This window comes from Centruroides sculpturatus, unplaced genomic scaffold (assembly GCF_000671375.1).
Source record: "Centruroides sculpturatus isolate CEXI.00-Female unplaced genomic scaffold, Cexi_2.0 scaffold482, whole genome shotgun sequence".
NCBI lineage: Eukaryota > Metazoa > Arthropoda > Arachnida > Scorpiones > Buthidae > Centruroides > Centruroides sculpturatus.
Window position 1 is genome coordinate 398,036 of NW_019384808.1, and position 21,739 is coordinate 419,774.

Sequence of the window (21,739 nt, forward strand, 5' to 3'; positions counted from 1 at the left end):
GTACAAAATAAAAAAATAATTTTTAACGATACAATAGTCTTCGTTAGGCTTAACATCGATAAAAATTCAACGCGAAGCGACACGCAACGGAGAAAAATTTCGACATCGGATACGTTAAACTATTTTTTCGTACGTAAATCAGTTATCCGAAATATCAGTTATCCGGACAACCCCAGTCCCCAATTGATTCGGAAAATCGACGCTCTACTGTATTAGTTAATAAAAAAGTAAAGATGTTTAAATTTAAGGATACAAATGAGTTTTTAAAAATATTTTGAAAGCCAATATCGAATAAAATTTTAATTAAAGAAAGTCATAAGCGAGGGCTATACACTGTACTTTCTTTTCGTCTCAGTTTGCTTTTTTCCTAATCCCAAGGGCTTCAAACGACATAAAATTCGTGATTTCTAGCTTATTCTACAAATATAAAAGAAACGATGTTTGTCCGTTGACCCATGCAATTTCTTCGTATGTCCACCAAAACCCCTTTCTTTGTTTTAATAGCGATAATTCATAATGTACAACTCCCTTATAGCTTGTGCCCCTTTTTTCATAGTCTTCAGGCGTCGCTAGTCATGAGTCGTATCTCAAGCTGGAACCTCGAGATATGACTAATGACTCCACTCTATCTCCCTACTCACTTGAGTTCTCTACTCCAAAATTGAATATCATCAATACTCGTTATCTTTACCCATCCTCAGATATTAAACGAAATAGATTCCAACACACTAACGAGTACACACATCACAGGAATTTTTTTCTCGTGCTTTTGACTGTTTGGGTTCGAGGGATTTCAAAATTTAGAGATTTGCGAAATACCAGGACGACCATATTTCAAACTACAGTACTTTGCCGTGTTATTTTATAACAAACGGAAAAGTAAAACAAGGTTAATAGGTTTACTATTGTTTCACTTGTATATAAAGTCCTCTTTATCGTTACATCATAAAAAATCAGCACAAAGTTTAATTAATCTTTTAATATATATCGCCCTCTTTACTCTTTATTACATTTGTTTTAAAAATAAGAATTTCAAATAGATTTGCTCTTTTGTAAATTTTGAAAAATGGGTCAAGTAATTTATTCTGATTTTTATGTGACGTTTACTTAATAATTTTAAAATATTTACTTAAATTCTTATGCAGACGAATAAATTATATTTTAAATTATAATAAAAACAAATTGAGTACTTTAACCAAGATTATTGTAATAAATAGATTTTTGTATGTACCGTACATTATATAGCTTGTGTCTTCTCCCTGACCTAGTAGTTCGCGCATGAATAAAAAGTTAGTTGATAGTTTATATCTGAAAGTTATTAGTGTTTGGAAAACAACTGATAAAAAATAAAATAAATACTCCGTTTGTTTATAACTCGTAGAAAACAAAATTTGAAATATGCTGCAGTTCGGTCATTCCATCTCTTATGCCCAATATAGAATATTTATAATAAAAATTTTGTGACGATTCGTGGATTTTCGAGACTGCCGACTATAATATTATTTTTTTTTTCACATATATTTGAATGTCAAACGGACTTTTGGGTGGCACTGCAAATTAAAATAACATAGTCGTCATGATTGGGCAATCATCTAGTCCAGTGTTTCTCAACCTCTAGCGAATCGTCGCCCCCTTCAATAAAACTGTTACCTATTATCGCCCCCTTCACTTCAAAATTCCGATGCCGAGAACCAAGACTAACGCCAAATTCGCAATGCATTGAATAGACTAGTGACTTGTGTAATGTTATTTGTTTAATTATTGTACGATATAGCGAATAAAATATGTAATTATTCTTAATATAATCTTTTACTATATCGCCCAGAAAATTGTTTTTCGCCCCTCAAAATATAAATTGTTACTAATCGCCCCCTCAACATGGAAAAACGCCCACATAGGGGCGATATCTTCCCCGTTGAGAAACGCTGATTTAGTCCAAGCTATTAAAACAGTTGCCTTGTATGTGACTCATAGCATTCAAACTAATTTGCAGTTAATAGGCCTACAGCATACAGCAAGAGAGAGCTGTGAGGAATAGAAGGCAGTTATTATTATTATTTGAATTTGCGGCCTCAAACAAAGGTATAACCAAAGAGGGTTTCTACATCAGTTTGACATCACTGAGCTAAACCACTAAGCCGTCTGTTTTTGTTATAGCTCATAGCTTATGTAGGAATCGCCAATCTTTTTCTGAGAAGGGCCATGTGAGTTACAAAAGTAAAGTCTGAGTCTCAGGTACGATATAGTCAAAGATTAAGAATTCTATTTCCGAATAACAACAGATGTGAGTGAATGCGAAATTTGCGACTGGTTGTTCGAAAGAACTCCATCAAAACTGTGGATAAAACCACGTGGCATCCCATAGTAAAATTTCCCTTAGATATTTGTTAGACAATGATGCTCCACATTCTGATTTTACATGCAGCATTTCTAAGGTCCGTAACTGCAGGATGTAAACACAAAGTTTACAGATGTTTTCAGACATATTCTGACCCGTTCGAACTTAACTCCAACGGACGTGAAAAGATTCTTATCAGGCTGTTTTCGTGTTTGGCTGGTGATGTGAAGGTAACGTCGATTCGAATAAAACATGTTTACGCCAGAATTTATTTTCACATTTAATATTTTAAATAACACATTTTATCTATTTCAAAAGTTAATAATTATATCTTTGATGAATTTTGTGTAAACAAAATTGTTTATATAAAGTTTAGAATTAAAGTCGACTCTTTTTAAGTTGCTGATTTAACTCTAAATATATGTTTTGTTTTTAAAAATATATACAACTTTTTTACTAAAACCGATATTAATTCAAAGAATTATTAAGCAATATAAAGTGTCCCGTAAGTTAGGAACTACATCCAAAATACATGTTTACGTATGTTGCAATGGGTCAAGTTTGATACGATTACAATACTTTCCCATGTTATGTTATAACAGCGAGAAAAGTAGAACGAGGTTAATAGTTTTACTACTGCTCCATTCACCTAAAATAAAATTGTTTATAGAGGCCATCATATCTTATTGTTAAAACATAAAATGCTTAATTGTTAATTAATTCATCGATAAATGACTTCGTTGTTCTTAATTGCCTTTGTTTTACAAATAATATTTCAAGATTGATTTCATCCTTTTAAAAATTCAAAAATAGTTTACATAATTTATTCCAAAATTTATATCAAGGTTATTTAATTATTTTACGGTCAAGTAGATTATATTTTATTTCCCCAGCTGTTATATAACAGAAGGAAAGATTTAGTACAAGATTAACATTTTTCTTTCGAAATAAGAAAGTACACAAACGAATGTGAAATTTGCAATCGGTTTATTCAGCGAACGCCATCCAAATTGTTAATAAAATATTCTGGAACCTAATGTGACCGGAGGGTCTGCACCTCTTTCATGCCTTGTCAGGAGTGACACCGGATACGAATAGAGACGGAGAGACAGCCCGACGGAAAATAGAGTTCTCAGACACCAAAGTTAACAACTAAATAACCGTTTAATTTCAACGAAAAGGAGTACATGATAGACTTCAATATACAATCTATATATCGGGTTATATCGTCTTAGTTTATCTATGTAGCGGTTGCCAGAGAGAGAGAGAGCGTTCACATGACATTCGCGCGACGATAAATAACTTGTAGAGGATGGAAATCTGATGCATACCAATTAGGTCTAAAGGAAGAAAGTTCTAGATGACAGTTCTTATTCCGGTTGTACAATGGATAATATGGCCGTAAACGAGAATGATGACGTGCCCATAGATATAATTAAAACGATGTATCCGGCGAAATAATGGAACGATATATCCTAACGTATAATAAAACGATGTATCCAAATGTATCCGAAATTTGAGGCACAGGAAAACGAGTGTCCCGATTGAGGAAATAGCGCCCGTGCAAACTTTTTAAGATTAAAATCCTCTTCTGACAGATATTTGTAAGAATGTAACGAACTTCCTGCTTTAAGCAGGTTCCTATAAAAGTTATCTGCAGCAAGGCCTATTCATTCTACTTGATTTTTGGAAAGTTTGTATGCACAAATCTGTGTAAACAAGTTACGCGGATCGGATAAATATTCTTCGGGAGTCTTAGGTTGGAGAGCCCTAGCTTATAAAAACAATGACAATAATTAATTTAGCGGGTATTTTAATATATTCTGGAGAAGGATTGTATTTAATTGGTAACGCAACCCATCGGTAATTTGCAAAAAGGAAAATACCTCACAGAAGGATTTTCAATATTTTTGCTTTTTGTATTATTCAGAGCAGCCATCGCTTCATCTCTCCTCGACTGTAGTAGTTACAGAAATACTCGCACGAGGTCGATATTATCGCTTTTATTTCCTCATAGGGTATCTATAAACATCTCGCTGAACATTTATCTGGGTGTAAGAGTGCAGCAAACTAGAGATCGAGATGAACCGATTCGTCGGTAAATAAAGGTGGGAGAAGCAAAATTTTGATTTTTTTAGAAATACATAATAATTAATAGGGTTCACCATTTTACGCGAATTTCTAAGTAAGCGAAAAATCATGCAACTCATTAGCCGCTTATGGGGGTGCTATACTCCACATTTAATTATAAGAGATGGCAATACGCAGGACAGAATCTCAAAGCTACAGCGAATGTCTGTCAGCGTGGAAAATACTTTTACATAACACACATTTTTATTGTATAAAAACAACAGCCGCAAATAGATTTGAAAGACAACCGGCATAATATATCTGATTATTCATAGATTTTCAGATAAGTCAATATACTCTTTTAAAACCTATAAGAATATTGTCTAAGAATGGATAAATCAGATTACATCAACGTTCCTGCAATAAATAAACTTAACCCGATTAACAACAACTAAGATTTAACGTTATCACACTATCAGAGTGGTGTTATGTTGCTATATAAACGTTCTTATCGATGCCGACACTCCAGTACTTAATAAATTTAACTTTCTTATCAGTAATTTAGTCTTTCTCTTCATAATCAATCGTATTGTCTAGACGTTAAGATTTCTTTTTATATTATTTTTTCTCATTCATATTAGTTTGAAAAGTATTTATTTTTTATTATTTTTCTTAAATTATATTTGAAATTCTGCGTAATACCAAGAATAATGTGAAAGCTGAAGATAATTTTTTACGTTTTAATGTGTTCATTTAAAATAAAATCATATATTAAATTATCGTCCAGCTAACAGATTGCTATCTTCATCTGCTAGAATGTATGAGATACGTTGTGTTTAGGTTATTTTTTCTTTTCTCATTGTTACTATTATAGGTTATTCGTAATATTAAAAATAAATGTGAATTCGTTACTCGAACATATAACAAATCATTTCCATATAAAGAAGTTATGATCTTTTTAAATATTTTACGTTTAAGCATTTGAACGAACATCAACTTAAATAATAATAACTTTATAAAGATTCTTTTATTAAGGAAAATAAAACCTTCAACGTCCAATTACACAGCGTGTCCATAAAGTCCGTGTGCAATTTAAAAAATTTATAACTTTATTGCTCTTTGTGATAGTAACAATCTATAAAAAGTATTAGAAAGCTTAATGCACTTAGTTTTAAGTAAAAGTATTTAGACAGTTTCTAAATCAGAAATATTTTAACAGATGGATCGGAAGTGGTGGATTATTTTCTTGGCTTCTACGTTCCTTCATTAAATTTTTTATGGGGCCATGTGAAAACAATAGTTTATGCAACGAAACATCGTTCGTTAGAAGACTTGAAAGCTAAAATAACTGATGTGATTTCACGCATTACTGTTAACAGTGGCAAGTTTCTGCACCGGCGCACGAGGCGCGCGCCTGGGGCCACATAAATCAAGGGGCTTCAAATTCAGTTCTCAAAATAAAAAGATATTATTTTATTTAATTTCGTAATAAAAATAATTAATAATTTAGCAGTATTTTCTAAGTTAAATTGACAAATGAATAACGCCAGCTTCGTATATTACTAGATTTTTTTTTGTTTTTGTTTTTAACACATACCTATTGAAACTTAATAATTTTTGTACCAATAAGTTTCAATTTTCATAATTAATACAATCTGAAAACATCAGTAATCGTTTAAATACAGCCAGGAAGTTGTAATTTTATATTGGTTGATTTTTAATTTTATTGGATCAGCAATATAGCGCCTACCCGAATAAAAAACATGCGCGTAGAATGTACAGTACACTGTAAGGTGTAGTGAAAATATTAGAAAGTGGGCTCAAAATTAAATAGCGCCTGGGGCCTCTCAAGCACAAAATCCGCCATTGATTGTAAATTGATTGGCAAATGTTTTTAGAGAACTACATAGTCGTGCTACCCTTTCGATTACTAATGATGGTGGACATGTGGAAACTTAATAAAATACAATAAAACTATTAAAAAAACATAGGTGTTTTTATATCCAATACATTCTACATAATTTCTCTATCACAAATACTAATAAAGTTATAAAGATTTTAAATTGCCCACGAACTTTATGGACACTCTGTATAAGACAAGCGCGACGTAATTAAAAGCAAAATCCAAGTCAATAGCATTAAATCGTAAGTAGGAAATAACGAAAACACAAGTGGACATCAAGAATGTAAACACGGGGTTTATAGATGTTTTCGTACATATTCTGATCCGTTGAATCTTAATTTATATGTCCGAGTGAAGATTCTTATCAGTTTCTTGAGGCATGTTTTAGAGTTTGGCTGCTGATGTGAAGGGAGAGTTAATTTGAATAAAACATGTTTTCGCCAGAATTTATTTTTACATTTAATATTTTAAATAACACATTTTATCTATTTCAAAAGTTAATAATTATATCTTTGATGAATTTTGTGTAAACAAAATTGTTTATATAAAGTTTAGAATTAAAGTCGACTCTTTTTAAGTTGCTGATTTGACTCTAAATNTAATTATATCTTTGATGAATTTTGTGTAAACAAAATTGTTTATATAAAGTTTAGAATTAAAGTCGACTCTTTTTAAGTTGCTGATTTGACTCTAAATATATGTTTTTAAAAATATATACAACTACTGTATTTTACAAAAACCGATATTAATTTAAAGAATTATAAAGCAATATAAAGTGTCCCGTAAGATAGGAACTACATCTAAAATACGTGTTTACACATGTTGCAATGGGTCAAGTTTGATACGATTACAATACTTTCCCGTGTTGTATTATAACAGCGGAAAAGTAGAACGAGGTTAATAGTTTTATTACTGCTCCATTCACCTAAAATAAAATTGTTTATAAAGGCCATCTTACTGTTGAAACGTAAAATGCTTAATCGTTAATTAAACTATTAATAAATGTCGACATCGTTACTCTTATTTGCCTTCCTTTTACAAATAATATGCAATATACAGAGTTGTTTTATATTTTGATTTTCTATACTCCATTTTATAGATAAATAGGAGCAAAACTAGGAAATATCGCCCGTGCAAACTTTTAAGATTAAATTTATCTTTCGACAGGTATTTGTAAGAATATAACGAACTTCCTGCTTTAAGCAGGTTTCTATAAAAGTTATTTACAGTAAGGTATATTCATTTTGCTTGATTTTTGGAAAGTTTGTATGCACAAATCGGTGTAAAGAAGTTAGGCAGATCGGATAAATGTACTTTGGGGCATACTATAGTCCACAGGCCATAGGTTGGAGATACCTGACATAAATATAATGCCAATTATTAATTAATCTAGCCGATATTTATATATATTCTGAAGAAAGATTGGATTGATGGTATGAGGCAATGCAACACTTAAACGATCCGCAAAGGGGAAAATGTTTCTCGGGGGACTTTCGGCTCTTTTTGCTTTTTGTATTATATAGAGCAGCCATCGCTCCACCTCTAACTCTCTTGTATTCATACTTCTGAATTTTAAACCCCTTGTAAATATTTTATAGATTTTAATAAAACATTTTTAAAATCTTTCGCAAGAGGTCAATATCAGCGCTTTGATTTCCTGATAGTGTATCTATAAACATCTCGCCGCGCTTTTATCTACGTATAAAATTAGTTTTCAATGTTAAATAACAAATCGTTTCTTCTTTACCAAGCTTTAAAATTTCACAATTATTATCCATTATTACTTATTTCGTCATCTTAATAATAAAATTTGTGTCATTTTTTAAATCTTCAACCAAGTTTGGTTGGAAATAACTTCTTCTTTCGCATTAATCTTATGAATGTTTCGAAAGTCAGGTTTATTCATTTCAAACTGCATTTTTGTTCATTTTTTCCTTGAAAAATAGCTTTTTTGCTGCGAAATTTATCACTTTATTACTGGGCTCCAATTTAAATAAATATACCCGGTACATCTATAAATTACTACTGTCGTCTATTTGTTCTTCTTTAATCTCGAGAACGGAGTTGATAGACAAAAGTACGAACTTTTTCATTCCAGGAGATTTGATTCACGAAACTGTGACGACTTTGCCCGCCTACGTATGAATTTTCCATAACTTGGCTATCCAATCGAAAAGTTGGTGCAACACTCTAGTTTTTAAAATTCCTTTCTATTTATGTTTATAATGTTTGCTTCGTATTTTTTATGATTTTCTACAAAAGAAATGCTTCAAAATTTGTTTTCAAGCAATGTAATGTCTGTAATTAATTCTTTCTCTTGCAGGAATAACAAAGAAGATTGGAGACTAATTAAATTATCTATTACATTTTTATGTGAAAAATTAAATTATAAATAAACGGAATTTTTACTTATGTTCAAAATGCTTCAAGTCATTCAGTATTGTTTGTAAATTACAACAACTTGAAAAAAAGAACATAATTTGTTATTTTACTTAACAGAAATTACAGAAAGGAATGATGCAATTACATTTCATTTTCAAATATTTTCATTAAAGGATATAATTTGAAGGATTAACACATCAGAATTACCCATTTACATTTCTTTTATTCCCGTTACTTGTAAAACTTCACATTTAATAAAGATTTCACCATTTTCTTTCTGAGAACAATATTTCAGAACTGTCGGTTCTGCCAACTTCCAAAGACGATTTCTCACTTCAGTTTCTATTCCATTGAAGATAATATCTGGCATTATTGCCAAATGCGTATCTACAAAAGAAAATTAGAATTTAATAAATTTAATTGTTAGAAAACAATTGAACGAGGGGAAATTATGTATTAGTTAAAACGAAGTGATATGGTATAATAGTTGAGCATCACTTAGTCCCAACACTCGAGCATTGACTTTTGTCGTCCTACAGAAGCAAATTCTTATGATTATAGAAATAAATTTAATTATAATATTTATGTGTTATAATGAACTTTTATATAGAATAGAAATTTTAAAAAGCAGTTTCAATAATTAAATTATGCCTGGTGTCCTTGTTCTTACTTGACAGTTTAATACTAACATAATTTTTAATACTGTAATTCATTTAAAATTTGACGACGGTATTTACATTTTAATAAAATGCAGAAACATTAAAGATACAAAATATCTTCGTATATACGACTTTAAAATAAGAAGGCATTTTGTATCGTCTATATTTTGTATTTTTTAATGCTGTAATTATTAGGTCCAATAATGGCCAACTTCTCGCTTACAAGAGTTACAATCTGTCACGTTTTTCTTTGTTAGTATTGTAATTTTATTGCAAAATTCCTCAAATCGCCACGTTTCACACATATAATATATGTAATTCATTATAGTTGGACATTTCATAAAACATATGTAGCAGTATTTTTCAGAAGTCACACTCAACAGAGTCTTTTAGATAGATCATTTATTACCTTTCTTAGCATTCTTTTTTAAATGTCGTAATTGAAAACAAAGAGAGACCAAAATAATGCTGCTCTAATCCATAATATACGAAAATAATTTGAATGTTATAAAATATTATATAAATGAATAATATTGAATGTGATGTGACAAAAGACTACTCTTGTTGAGTGGGACTTTCAAAAAAACAACTACACAAGTTTTGTTGAATAGAAGTAAAAAAGAAGTGAGTGAAAAAATTACAGTTGTTGTACGAGTACACGTTAGGTAATGTTACTAGAAAGCATCGTAAATGCTGCTTCATTATCTTGCGGTAAGGCTAACAGAGGCTACCTGTTATTTCATGTTTCTATCACTAGGCATATACGTACGACGAAGTCATAATATATAAATCTATATTATTAATATACAATGCAGTATATAAAATATTTACCTAAAAAATGCTTATTGTCAGCATAAAACACGTCAAAAACTTCACATTTACTATCTGTCACTTGAAGACCAAAATCAGAAAGAAAGTTCGTAAATTCAGTTGGTATATCCTTCCAATTCAGAAAAGGTGGAAGTGCAACAAGTATATCTTCTCGCTGTAATTGAGTACTATTTGAAATTATAATAAAATACTATTTGGAGCCAAAATGGTTGTACCTTTATGACCTTCGTCCATTCTTCTGTGTTGCTCAATTCTTTCAATATCGAAAATATTGGATTTTTAATGAAAAAAGTGAAGGAAAAATATCCACCGGGCTTTAGAATCGAATATATAACAGAAAACAATTTTCTGAAATCGGATATACGATGAAATACGTAGAAAGATACGATTTTATCATATTTTTCGATTTCTTCAGCATTTGGTCTGGAAATCATAAATTACAATAATTAATTTCTGCTTTTTGTTGCTAGACATTTTTTGTAAATTACGAATTTTGAAGCTTCTTTTATTATTATCGAAGACGAATTTCCTTAAAATTTGTGTCAAGAATTACATTTCATATTCTTTTCCAGTGTAAATACAATATTTACATTGCTGATCTTAAAAAATCAAGTATACAAATGGTAAAAATACTATAGCTACTCATTACATCGCTATTCAGATGTATCGCGCTTTTTTTCGTCTTCAAATATAAAAGTGCTTGAGCCAATAATTTAAAAAAAAAATTAGGTTGCCATTGTATCTTTACACGGAAAAATATCTATCTTCATATGATTTCAAAGGATATAATGTTTGCAATCAATTTTGTTTTGTCAACAAATATAAGGCACCTTAGCCAATAATTTAAAAAAAAAAAAAAGATGCCATTGAATTTCTACTGGCAAAAAAATATTACCTTATTTTATTATTGTTTGAAATATATCCACAAAAAGCAAGTCAACATAGAGATCGAAAATAGCCAAAACAGGTGGATAGATACATCTGTTGTATCACAATATCTGATATATCATTCATTTATTTTGTCTCCTGGCATGCATGATATAAAGAGTTACTGTATATATCAGACATGGCCAAATGCAGCTCTTGCTGAAAGTGTTAATTTCTGCTTTTTATTATTTTTACATTTTAATTCCACAATTTTGTGAAAATAGGTTTATTACAAAAAATTCAATATTTCTTTTATATTATATAATAAAATCACAGTACAGAATAAAAAAGTGCAGAACTGCGGCTCCCATGCATTTTGCAAAACCTACATTTTCAGCTCCCTCTGAACTCTTGCTTGCCCACCCCTGGTATATATTTATGATGTTATTTCTAATGTAAACTATAATCTACTGTACCAAAATTATTTTTGTATATAGAATGATTTTGTAAATTAGCAATTGCACAAATTCTATGAGTTCCAAAATCACTAACATTGATGAATTACAAAAATTTGTTACTCCTGTAATGCTTCATGTCAAAATTTCATTAACACTACACTGAAATACTGGTATATCCTAAATAAATAATATTCTTCTGTTTGAAAACATTTAATACAATTCATATATAATTCAAGAAATCAAGAGAAACANTATAATGTATGTAATTCATATATACGTAACAAATTGAATTTCAGTAAAATTGCAATGGCTGCAACTCGGTACAAACCGACGTAGCGTGAAACACGATATCACAAATCATTGAAATCTATAATATTAATAACTAATATAAAAGTTATAAATGTCGGTTTTGTGATTTTCAAATCAATAAGCAAGTCGACTTCACAAGAAGCTGTCTGCTGGACTATCGTTGCAGCTGAAGTAACAACTTCGATCATCTTCACAAACACCGGGATGAAAACAATACACAAGAAGGGATTATATGGAATTAAACAACACATAGGAGATTGATCAACATTTGCTAGAAGACTTTTAATGGAAAGTTGGTCCCTATTTACGTACTAATTACGTAGTGAAAACGCGCGGTCAAGTTCGAAAACTACGACCAACTACCAGTTTTAATGCTCTAGTTTTACCAACTTCGACACTAGTGGGCACCACTCGAAAGGAACATTTAACATTTAACGTAGATATATTTATTGATGTATTTTAGTAGAGTAGAACCTCGAAAACTCGACCTAATGTGGACCGAAGGGTGGCCGAGTTTGTGAAAATGCCGAGTTATCGGGAATGGGGTTAAAAAAATAAGTACGAGTATTTCCTCAGAAAATACTGTACTGTACTTGTACAGTATTTACTTGTACAGAATATAACAGAGAATAAACTGCCCAAATACCCTTAAACAAAGGAAAAGTACGTCCTTTATGAAGGCATAGAGCCTTTACTACATGAAAATGAAAATTAATGAATACACTGTGTACAGTAATTTACCTGATAAGACAGACCTCAGAAAAATACTTTGAAAGCTTTTATACTTTTATAAAGCTGTCTATAATGAAAATTAATTAACTAAGGATTTTTTCGCCCTGCCAAGGTGTGGACCAGTTATCCGGAGTGCTAAGTTATCGAGGGACGAGTTTTCGAGGTTCTACTGTACTAACAAAGTATATAAATTTAAGCAAAAATCAAGTACCAATGTAAAAATATTAATATGTTAAATTTGAAAGTTGAATAACTGCAGTTTACACATTTCGAAAAATTCAATTAGGGATGCAATACAAAGAAATCTTAGGAAAAAATCACCTTGAGACATAGATGTATTCGAAGTGAAAAGTATAAATTTGCATAATATTAACTTTTACCGTACATCAAGACGGTGTCCGTAATAAAGGAATGATTATAATACCCGTTATAATAGTTAATTCATGTTTCTAAATGTGAATTAGTTTAGAATACGTCTTAAATCAATAAGACGTATTCTAAACTGATTCATAGAAACATCAATATAAGTAATACAGAATTAGAAAATTTGATTAAAATTACGCAAGGGTTATTTATTTCAGCAAGACTTCTACATCGTTAATGCCAAAGAAACAAAATTAAAGGGCAAAATCAATAAATGACTATAAGTTCAAAAAGTAATATTATTTCAAAGCTGAAAATATGCACGCAGGCTGCATTTCCTTTACTTTTTGGAGCACCCTGTACAAACAAAAAAAATGAAATGCTTAATAATACTCGCAACAGAATCACACAATTTCTTTTGAAAATTGCCTACATGTTGAAATGACAGTGGCTTGGAAAAGTATTGTTGTTATACGCAGTCCAGTAACATTAATATGACTACCTGTCAAAAGCCAGAATGGGCCGCAAGGACATATGTGTACAGTACTTCTGTTGATCCATCGTGCCTTTCACAATGATCAGTTCACCTGGAGAATGCTACGAAAACATTTCCCAGACCATAATGCTCCTTCCTCCAGCTTGGGCCCTTGCGGCAATTGTTGCAGGGTGTTTGCTTTCTCATGCCTCATGCTGTATACGCTAACGTCCATCTGTTTGATGCAGCATAAAACGTGATTCATCGGAAAAAGTCACCTGTCGTCACTCGGTGAACGTCCAGTTGCCGTACTAGCGTGCAAATTCCAGCCTTTGTCACCGATGAACAGGAGTCAGCATAGGTGCTTTAACCAGGCGTCTGCTGCGGAGGCCCATATGCAGCAACGTTTACCGAACTGTCGTTGAGGAGACACTTGGTAGCTCCTTGGTTCATCAAGGCCAGTGTTTCTCAACCTCTAACGAATCGTCGCTCCCTTCGACGTAGTATCGTCCCCTTCAATAAAACCGTTACCTATTATCGCCCCCTTCACTTCAAAATTCCGATGCCGAGGACCAAGACTAACGCCAAATTCGTACTGCATTGAATAGACCATTGACTGGTATAATGTTATTTGTTTAATTATTGTACAATATAACGAATAAAATATCTAATTATTCTTAATATAATGTCCTACTATATCGCCCAGAAAATTGTTTTCGCCCCCCAAAATATAAATTGTTACTAATCGACCCCTGAACATAGAAAAACGCCCACATGGGAGCGATATCGTCCCCATGTGGGCGTTATCTCCCCCGTTGAGAAACCGTTCTTGTTATATCTCCCGTTGTTATGTTGTTATCGCCCCCGTTGAGAAACCGTTGATTAACTGACCGCCTAGATTCTAGGCGGTCAGTTAATCAACGGTTGTATGTTTATTTGCCCGAACACATCTCTGCAACTGTCGTTCACCTCTGTCGTCTATGGCCCATGATGTGAAATCAAACTCACCAAAATCAGCCATGTGGTGGAACATTTGCCACATCGCTGATTTTGGATAGTGCGATTATGCTATGCACGGTATACTTTTACCATGGCAGCACGCGAACAGTTTACAAAATTAGCTGTTTCGGAAATGCTTTCACCCTTGTTGGCCCGGAAGCTAATGATCATGCCCTTTTGGACATTGGATAAATCGCGTCGTACATCCATTACACCAACGATTGAAACGCTTACTTCAGATATCCTTCATATTCTCTCCACTGCAATATGTTGCTACGTGCCACCTGTGATTAGTTATTTCACATTGATGTCGACAGTAATGGTCACATTAATGTGATTGGACTGTGTATATCTGAACAAGGTGAAGTATTCAGTCTGCTTCAATGAATATTTAATTTTTATCTGTATCAACGGTAATATTGATGAAAGCCGTGAATCAGAACACATCCTCCCAGAATACAAGCTATGTGATAAACAAAAAAATTTTAAATCTGCTATATCAAGAAATCATTATAGCAAATTCGTTTCAAAGACACCATTGAGATCGTATTTTACAACTATGTTTGGAAAACATCATCAGAAACGGTAACTGATGACACAACTTTAATATCATTATTCCATGTAAAATCGATTAAACAATAAAATAAACACGTAAATCTATTGTTGTAGGGTAAACTTGCCTAATTCGTACCACTTCAGGAAAAACCATCATATTATCGAAATTAATAAACACAAATTATTTTTTATTTTAAGTAACTTTTATTTGGGAAATATTTTATCACTACCATAGTCAAATTTAGCATAAATCTTATAAACTTCTGAGAAATAAACAATTTAAAAAACTCTAAAAAAGTACGATTTAGGAACATTCGTCTTAAATCGTACTGATATATTCTTAAATCGTACTTTGAGATCCTATCATTGGTTTGCAGTCTTAAGAATAAAAATCTTTATCAATAATGTATTAATATGTGTGTATATTAACTCTTAACAAATTCGGCAGATGGTCTTCGCCAATTTTTGGCAGTCATCGCAGTTGTAATCCGTTGTTTTTTATTGGTTCCTGCGCAAAGTTCATGTACCCGTATCTCATATTGTGTGCATTTGATCATACTTTCTTTTACGTCTTCTTGGCATAATTTACAGTACCAACTGTTATTCTCATCTTCCTGTTTTTTTATTCTCCTTTTGTAATATTTTAGTAGTTTTGCTTTTTTTCGAACCAAGATTCTTTCATACGTTTTTCTTCTTGCAATTCCAAGAATACCACGTAGTGGAGAAATTATTTCAAATGTCGCTCGAACTGTCTCTGTATTAGAAATGTTTACTTTCCTACCTAAAGAACATTCCTTCGCTTTTTCTTCTAGACATTGATCTCGCTATTTTTCCGAAGGGTGAGTTGTTGGTACGCCGGGAAGTTGTGGGGACTCAACTTCTTCAGTCCATTCTTGCTCAGTAGTCTGATTGGATTGTGCCACACACGTTAAAGTATCTGTTTGTTCTTGCTGCCTTTCAGTTGCCAGACTCTGGGAGACTTTTGCCGATTCACTTAGATTAGCATCTTCGTCAAGAACGACATATTCCTCATCCCCGATCTTAAAGCGATTGCGAGGCCACAATCCTCAAGATTCGAAGCCATGCATTCCTGTGTCCATACAAATGGCTCGAGGATATGCTTTATTAAGGAACCAGGTTGCTTTGCATCTGCGATGCGCAAGCAGCACTAAAATTCAGTTTTAGTGATTTGAAAAATGACCTATCTAGTCTATTCTTTGATGTGTATTCATTTCTTGTAACTGTCGTCTAAATGTCAATTTCGGTACATTATATACACTAAAATTTCGTTAAATTATAAGGTCCCGTCATTATATTTTTTAATCGGTTCTTTCATATTTTCTTCACTCCAAGAATTATATTTTCTTTTTTGACACGTTGTTCTAAAATTAAAGACGATTAAGTTTTAATTTGTTTTGAACTTTTGTGGTTATTTTTCAAATCAGAAACTTAGTAAAAAAATAAGTTTACGAATCGGTAATAGCTTATTGTGACATTCATCTAAAATGGTTTTCCTAAATCGTACCAGTACGTTTTAAGAACATACCTCCAGTACGAAATAGGCGCAAGAGTCGAACAAACTTTACGTTAGTCGCCAAAAAATTTGACAACAGATACACATGTTTCATCACTTCAGATGAAATCACAAAAATACGCACTCAGAAAAAGTTGAAAAAAACTTTCCTTCTCAATATTTTTGTCGGGAGCAGAGTAACAGCGTGTTGTCTGTCAGATGGTAATATGACCGATTGTTATTTACTTCTTTTGCTACTAGAGACACTAATAGCTATTACGGGAGTGAAGATATAAGCGACCGATTGTTATTTACTTCTTTTGCTACTAGAGACACTAATAGCTATTACGGGAGTCAAGATATAAGCGAAGTACGAATTAGGCGCAAGTACGAATTAGGCAAGTTTTCCCTATAGTGCACAACTGGGTGCAGAGGTAGACATTAAGCATCTTTAACATCACTTTATTCAGATAAATATACCTAGTGTCTACTTATACACTTAGTTGTGAAGTATTGAATAATAAATTATAGAAGACAAGGTTTCGAAATATGTCAATAATGTAAATTTATGTTACTGTTATATAAATTTAAAACAATACCTTTGAAGGATGTCTCGCGTTTTAAATTCAATTTTTTCGTCGAAATATTTTTCTCTGGCGTACTCGATGTATTTAGGCATTACGTCTATGGCGACGATTTTCTTAAATTTTGGACATTTAGGTAAAAGAATATTTTTGGTAGTTCTTCCTGTACCGCATCCAATATCCAAAATGATATCCTCATCACACCATTCCATGGCTGGAAAGTGTGAATCTAAAGCTGATTCTACGTAGCGAAGGATTACTGCGGTGCTTAATCTTTCATAATCTTCAGCTGTTCCTTCCATATTTGCCTGAAATTTAATCAAATATATTTCAGGAAATTCAAAAAACGTAAAAAATGATTTCAGTTCGGATACCTCACACAGTTAAAACGCTCTATCCCAGTTGTCGAGCTTTTTATTCCCTACACGGTGAACCCACTGTAATTTAGGCGGAATCAATGAGGGATACGAAATAGGTTTTCTTAATGCCAACAGAAAGAGTTAATTTAAAAAAATTGAGGATTTGAGGAAGATGGAAAATTATGTAAGCTATCTAAATTTATAATATTCTAAATTGAATTCCATTTAATATTTAAAATATTTTTCTAGTAATTTTATTCAAAGTATACATTGAAATCAGCCCATTTGCTATGAATTCCGAATGATTTTAAATTAAATGTTTGGAGAGGTTTTAGCAGTCTAAATGCAAACGAGTCAGGCTTGGTGACATTTCAGGACTTGTCTGTGGAATCATTTCCGTAAAAGAATAATACGAAAATTCACAACTTTGGCACTTTTGGCACTTTGAGCAACGGAAAAGCAGCTGTATTTGCGTAAGGACTCGCGTGCTGCCTTGTTTACTGTATACACCTGTCGAATGTCATAGTTATCAGCTACGACTACGACCACCATGTCAAAATGCGCATTTCTAGTGAAGCTATTGTATAAAAATAACAGTAACAATGCTGCAAAACTTTGAAAATTTCGCAGTTTTAACAATTCCTGTTTTAGACCATTGACTCTATAAGCACTCGATATAAATTGACTACTTGACTCTGGTTGTCTGAAAATTTAACCAAGTGTAACGCAATTACTTCACAAACAGTCGAAAATTTTAAGTCTGCAATTCTTCAAGAGTCAATATACTGTACGATGTTGCAAGTGGTGCACCTGCAGTTGGGTATGACCCACGGTATTGTTTAAAAGGCGCATTGTTATCCGTATAACATCAGCCACAAGCGCAAGCATTTTTACTGATCTCAATCGTTCGGGCACAACATATAATCGGATTTTATTTCAATCTGTTAGCTAACACCTATGTACTGTACGTTTTACGCTCTTAATCGACGTGATTTTCAGTTGTAGGAATACTTTTAAAATGTGGTTTTTCGAGGAAAGTTGCAAATTTGGCAGACTTAAAAAATATCAGACGTTTCACAGAACTTTGATTACAGCTGGCTATTGAAAACATTCTTTATCGCTGTCATGTTTTACATTTACGAAACGGTATCTCGTACATTGCGAAAATTTCTATATAGCATTAAATCTGTGCACAAATAATGTTTGTTGCTTGCAGCGCTAAAAGCGCCTTGGTGGCGAGTTTTTGTACTATATATTTTACGGGAATATTCTGTACTGTACGTCCTGCAATGTTTTCACGTCATATTTGATTACATTTATTTTCTATAGAGAGCGTTGAGTAGGAGAACAGTAATTAAAATTATCTGCTATTTCTATCTGAAAGTTTATCGACATTAGAGATATATATACATTATATAAACGTAATTATTTATACCTTAATCATATCATTTATTGATGTATTAATAACAGATAAAATTGCAGATATATTTTAAAAGTTACATAAGCCACTACTATTTCTGAAGTCGAATGGGTCCTAGTATTTTTAATAGAGTCCTAATTTTCAGTTTTAACCTGTACTATTAACCGATACTTGTCGTATTTAAGACAACCCCTTGCATGGATAATATCTAATACATCTGAAATACAAATGATTAAAGTCATCTTTAATCATTTGTATTCTTTGTTCGACATGATAAACATTTAGAAATAATTTTTGTGATTATTACTTTTTATCTCTGAGTAATGCCACGTATCTTCACAACTCATTCCAGCTAAGCCATTTTGGAACCTCTACATATAACAGTAAGCATAAATCGTAATTTTCACGTTCTGTAGCATAGCTTTCTCCTGATATTTACTTAAATTAAGTTGTCTTAATTAATACAAACAGTAATCATTTCGAATTAAGCCTAATCCCAACGGGATAGCCGACACCTTTTTGTAAACCGAATTGCACTCGATAACCCGTAACTGGCGGCTTTCAATTCAAACATTTTCCCTTGAAAGGCGTTAGATACATGACTGGCACGATTCTATTGTTAGACGAAGAGTATGGTTTACATGCGTAAAACAGTTTTATTCTTACCTCAAAACATAATTAAGAGATTTCAGATGTTTTATGTCCTGGTTCGGAATCTGCACTTCGTCTTCTCATTCTTCTCAGCTGTATTTCCTCTTATATACATAGCATAGTTATATCAACAAAATGAGTTTAAAAAATTGATAAAAACTACAACACTATAAAACAGTCATTACCCCGTGCTTATCTACATCCATTTAGTTCGTATAAACAATGTTACTACGTTATCGTTTGGTGAGTTTTGAAAATACTTTAATGTTCGATTACAGTAGACCCCCTATAACACGGGTTTCTATAATTACAATTCCTATAAGACGGCGAAAAAATTGCGACGTACAAACCTGGTAAAAAAACTCCTATAGTTCGGTAAAACGTCATCGGGCAGCCGAACGACTTTCCGCCGTCCAGCGTCACGCTACGGAGAGTTTAGGCGAGTAAGTTGTTTACTATCGTTTGTACAGTATGTAAATTAGGTACCGTAAATCTAATACAGTACTGTAATTTTATACATTTCTTGTGAAAGAAACATTTTTTTATTCAACGACCATAAAAATTATTTATATTAATGATGTCTCCAAAGTTCAACGAGGTTTTCGGAGAAAAATAACTTATCAGAAATCGCCTGCCGTTTGGTGCGCTGCTCCGCGACGAAAACAAGCCTGAGCAATGGCGACGTCCAACAGTGCACACTCGGTAAGTAATCCTACAATTTTTTGTTTATAGCGTAGTTTATACGGATTATTTCCAAAAAAATTATACGTGTTTTGGAAATGTTGAGTCGAATTAGTCTAGAATCGATTAATTTTATGGAAGAAAACCTTTCAAACAGCCGTAGTCCGTAAACTTTACACGTGTCGGGCTGTGATTGGCTGTGATTCGTACAAAATTGATTCATAAAGAACGGAACGTATCTACCGTGTTATAGGGGGGTCGACTGTATAATAATTTATAACTAACCGATATCCGGAAATATCCTTGGTGACGTTTTAAATACAATTGAGTGAAATCGATTGTAGTCATTTTGAAAAACGTGCAAAGGATGAGGTCAATCTCTTTCCGTCATACCAACATCTTGAAGGGATGTTCAGCAGTTCAAATGCAAATATATCTGTTAGGGTAACGTTTTGCGACAGGTGTAAAACATATTTTTAAACTTACCTTTTCACTTAATTAATGTAGCAATCCGTCGGTATGCAGTTTGTAATACGTAAAAATTAAAATATTTATTTTAAAATGAAATTTAAACTTTGATCGAATTTCGAATGGTTTTGACAATATTAAACGATTCCCATCAGACCGAACACAGTCAGTTCTTATCACAACCACACCACTCGCTTATCGTTAGACAGTGGAAAGACTTCGTTATATAAGTCAGATATGTTTAGATCTAAGCTATTTAATGTTTACAAGTGTACCGAACTCGATTATGATGTTAAATGGAATTATTAAATAAATAAACGTAGCATATTTTACCCTAATGTCAACTCTAAAAAACTGTACCATTCACAGCCGAATATTAAATGGTAATCTGCCAACTACTTAAATTTCGCGAGAAAACGAATCAAATATTTAAACTCGGCACACTCCGTATCACTTAAAACATATTTTGTGCACTACGAAAACCTCGTATTATGTAATTTTCATGTTCGAATGCCACCATACCGCTGGGTCCGATAGGAAGAAGGGGCTGTTATGGAAGGGGTTCGAAGTAATTTGACCAAAAGTAGTCGTTAACCTTCCGGAAAAGGAAATAATCAACGACTTCTTATTAGTACCAGTATAAGAAATAATTATTAATTTAACTTCTGAAATAAATTAAATGCGTTATTTAAAATATTATAAGTGTGAAGATAAATTATGGCGTAAACATGTTTTTTTCCTTTTGAATCGATGTTCCCTTCACGTCAGCAGCCAAAATTAATTAAAACATGCCTCATAAAACTGATAAGAATCCGTTCACACGATCGTATAAATTAAGTTTAAACGGATCAGAATATGTCTGAAAACATCCGTAAACTCTGTTTACATCCATGATTTCGACTAGTGTTTCGTTATTTTCTATTTACGATTTAATGCTATTGATTTGGATTTTGCTTTTGATTACGCCCTGTTTGTCTTATATAATTGAACGTTGAACTTAATATTTTTTTATTAGAAACTTGTACAATGAAAAACGTTTGACTTTAATAAATTATAATGATACTATTATTAAAGTTAATAAAATGCTTACACGTCAATTATTTAAAGGGTTTATAACTTTGT

General features: G+C 32.4%; 2 protein-coding genes across 3 annotated transcripts in view; one reads left to right on the plus strand and one right to left on the minus strand.

Moving 5' to 3' along the window:
- Positions 1-8,814: 8,814 nt before the first annotated feature.
- Positions 8,815-20,683, minus strand: LOC111629733 (juvenile hormone acid O-methyltransferase-like). 2 transcript variants are annotated; one of them, XM_023373639.1, is made up of 6 exons: positions 20,636-20,683; positions 19,484-19,572; positions 17,054-17,346; positions 10,399-10,606; positions 10,184-10,337; positions 8,815-9,080 (listed from the first exon to the last, which is right to left on the minus strand). In XM_023373639.1, the coding sequence occupies exons 3-6, from the start codon at positions 17,338-17,340 to the stop codon at positions 8,905-8,907; spliced, it is 825 nt and encodes a 274-aa protein (XP_023229407.1). In that variant the 5' UTR covers positions 17,341-17,346; positions 19,484-19,572; positions 20,636-20,683; the 3' UTR covers positions 8,815-8,904. The 2 variants fall into 2 exon arrangements, with proteins under 2 accessions (XP_023229407.1, XP_023229406.1); XM_023373638.1 differs by lacking the exon at positions 20,636-20,683 and having other exon boundaries at positions 19,484-19,798.
- The window catches only part of LOC111629732 (malonyl-[acyl-carrier protein] O-methyltransferase-like), a 40,707-nt gene continuing 37,785 nt past the window's right edge, over positions 18,818-21,739 (plus strand). The window contains exon 1 of the mRNA XM_023373633.1: positions 18,818-19,200. The gene's annotated coding sequence lies outside the window, so the exon portion shown is untranslated. The remainder of the gene's footprint in view (positions 19,201-21,739) is intronic.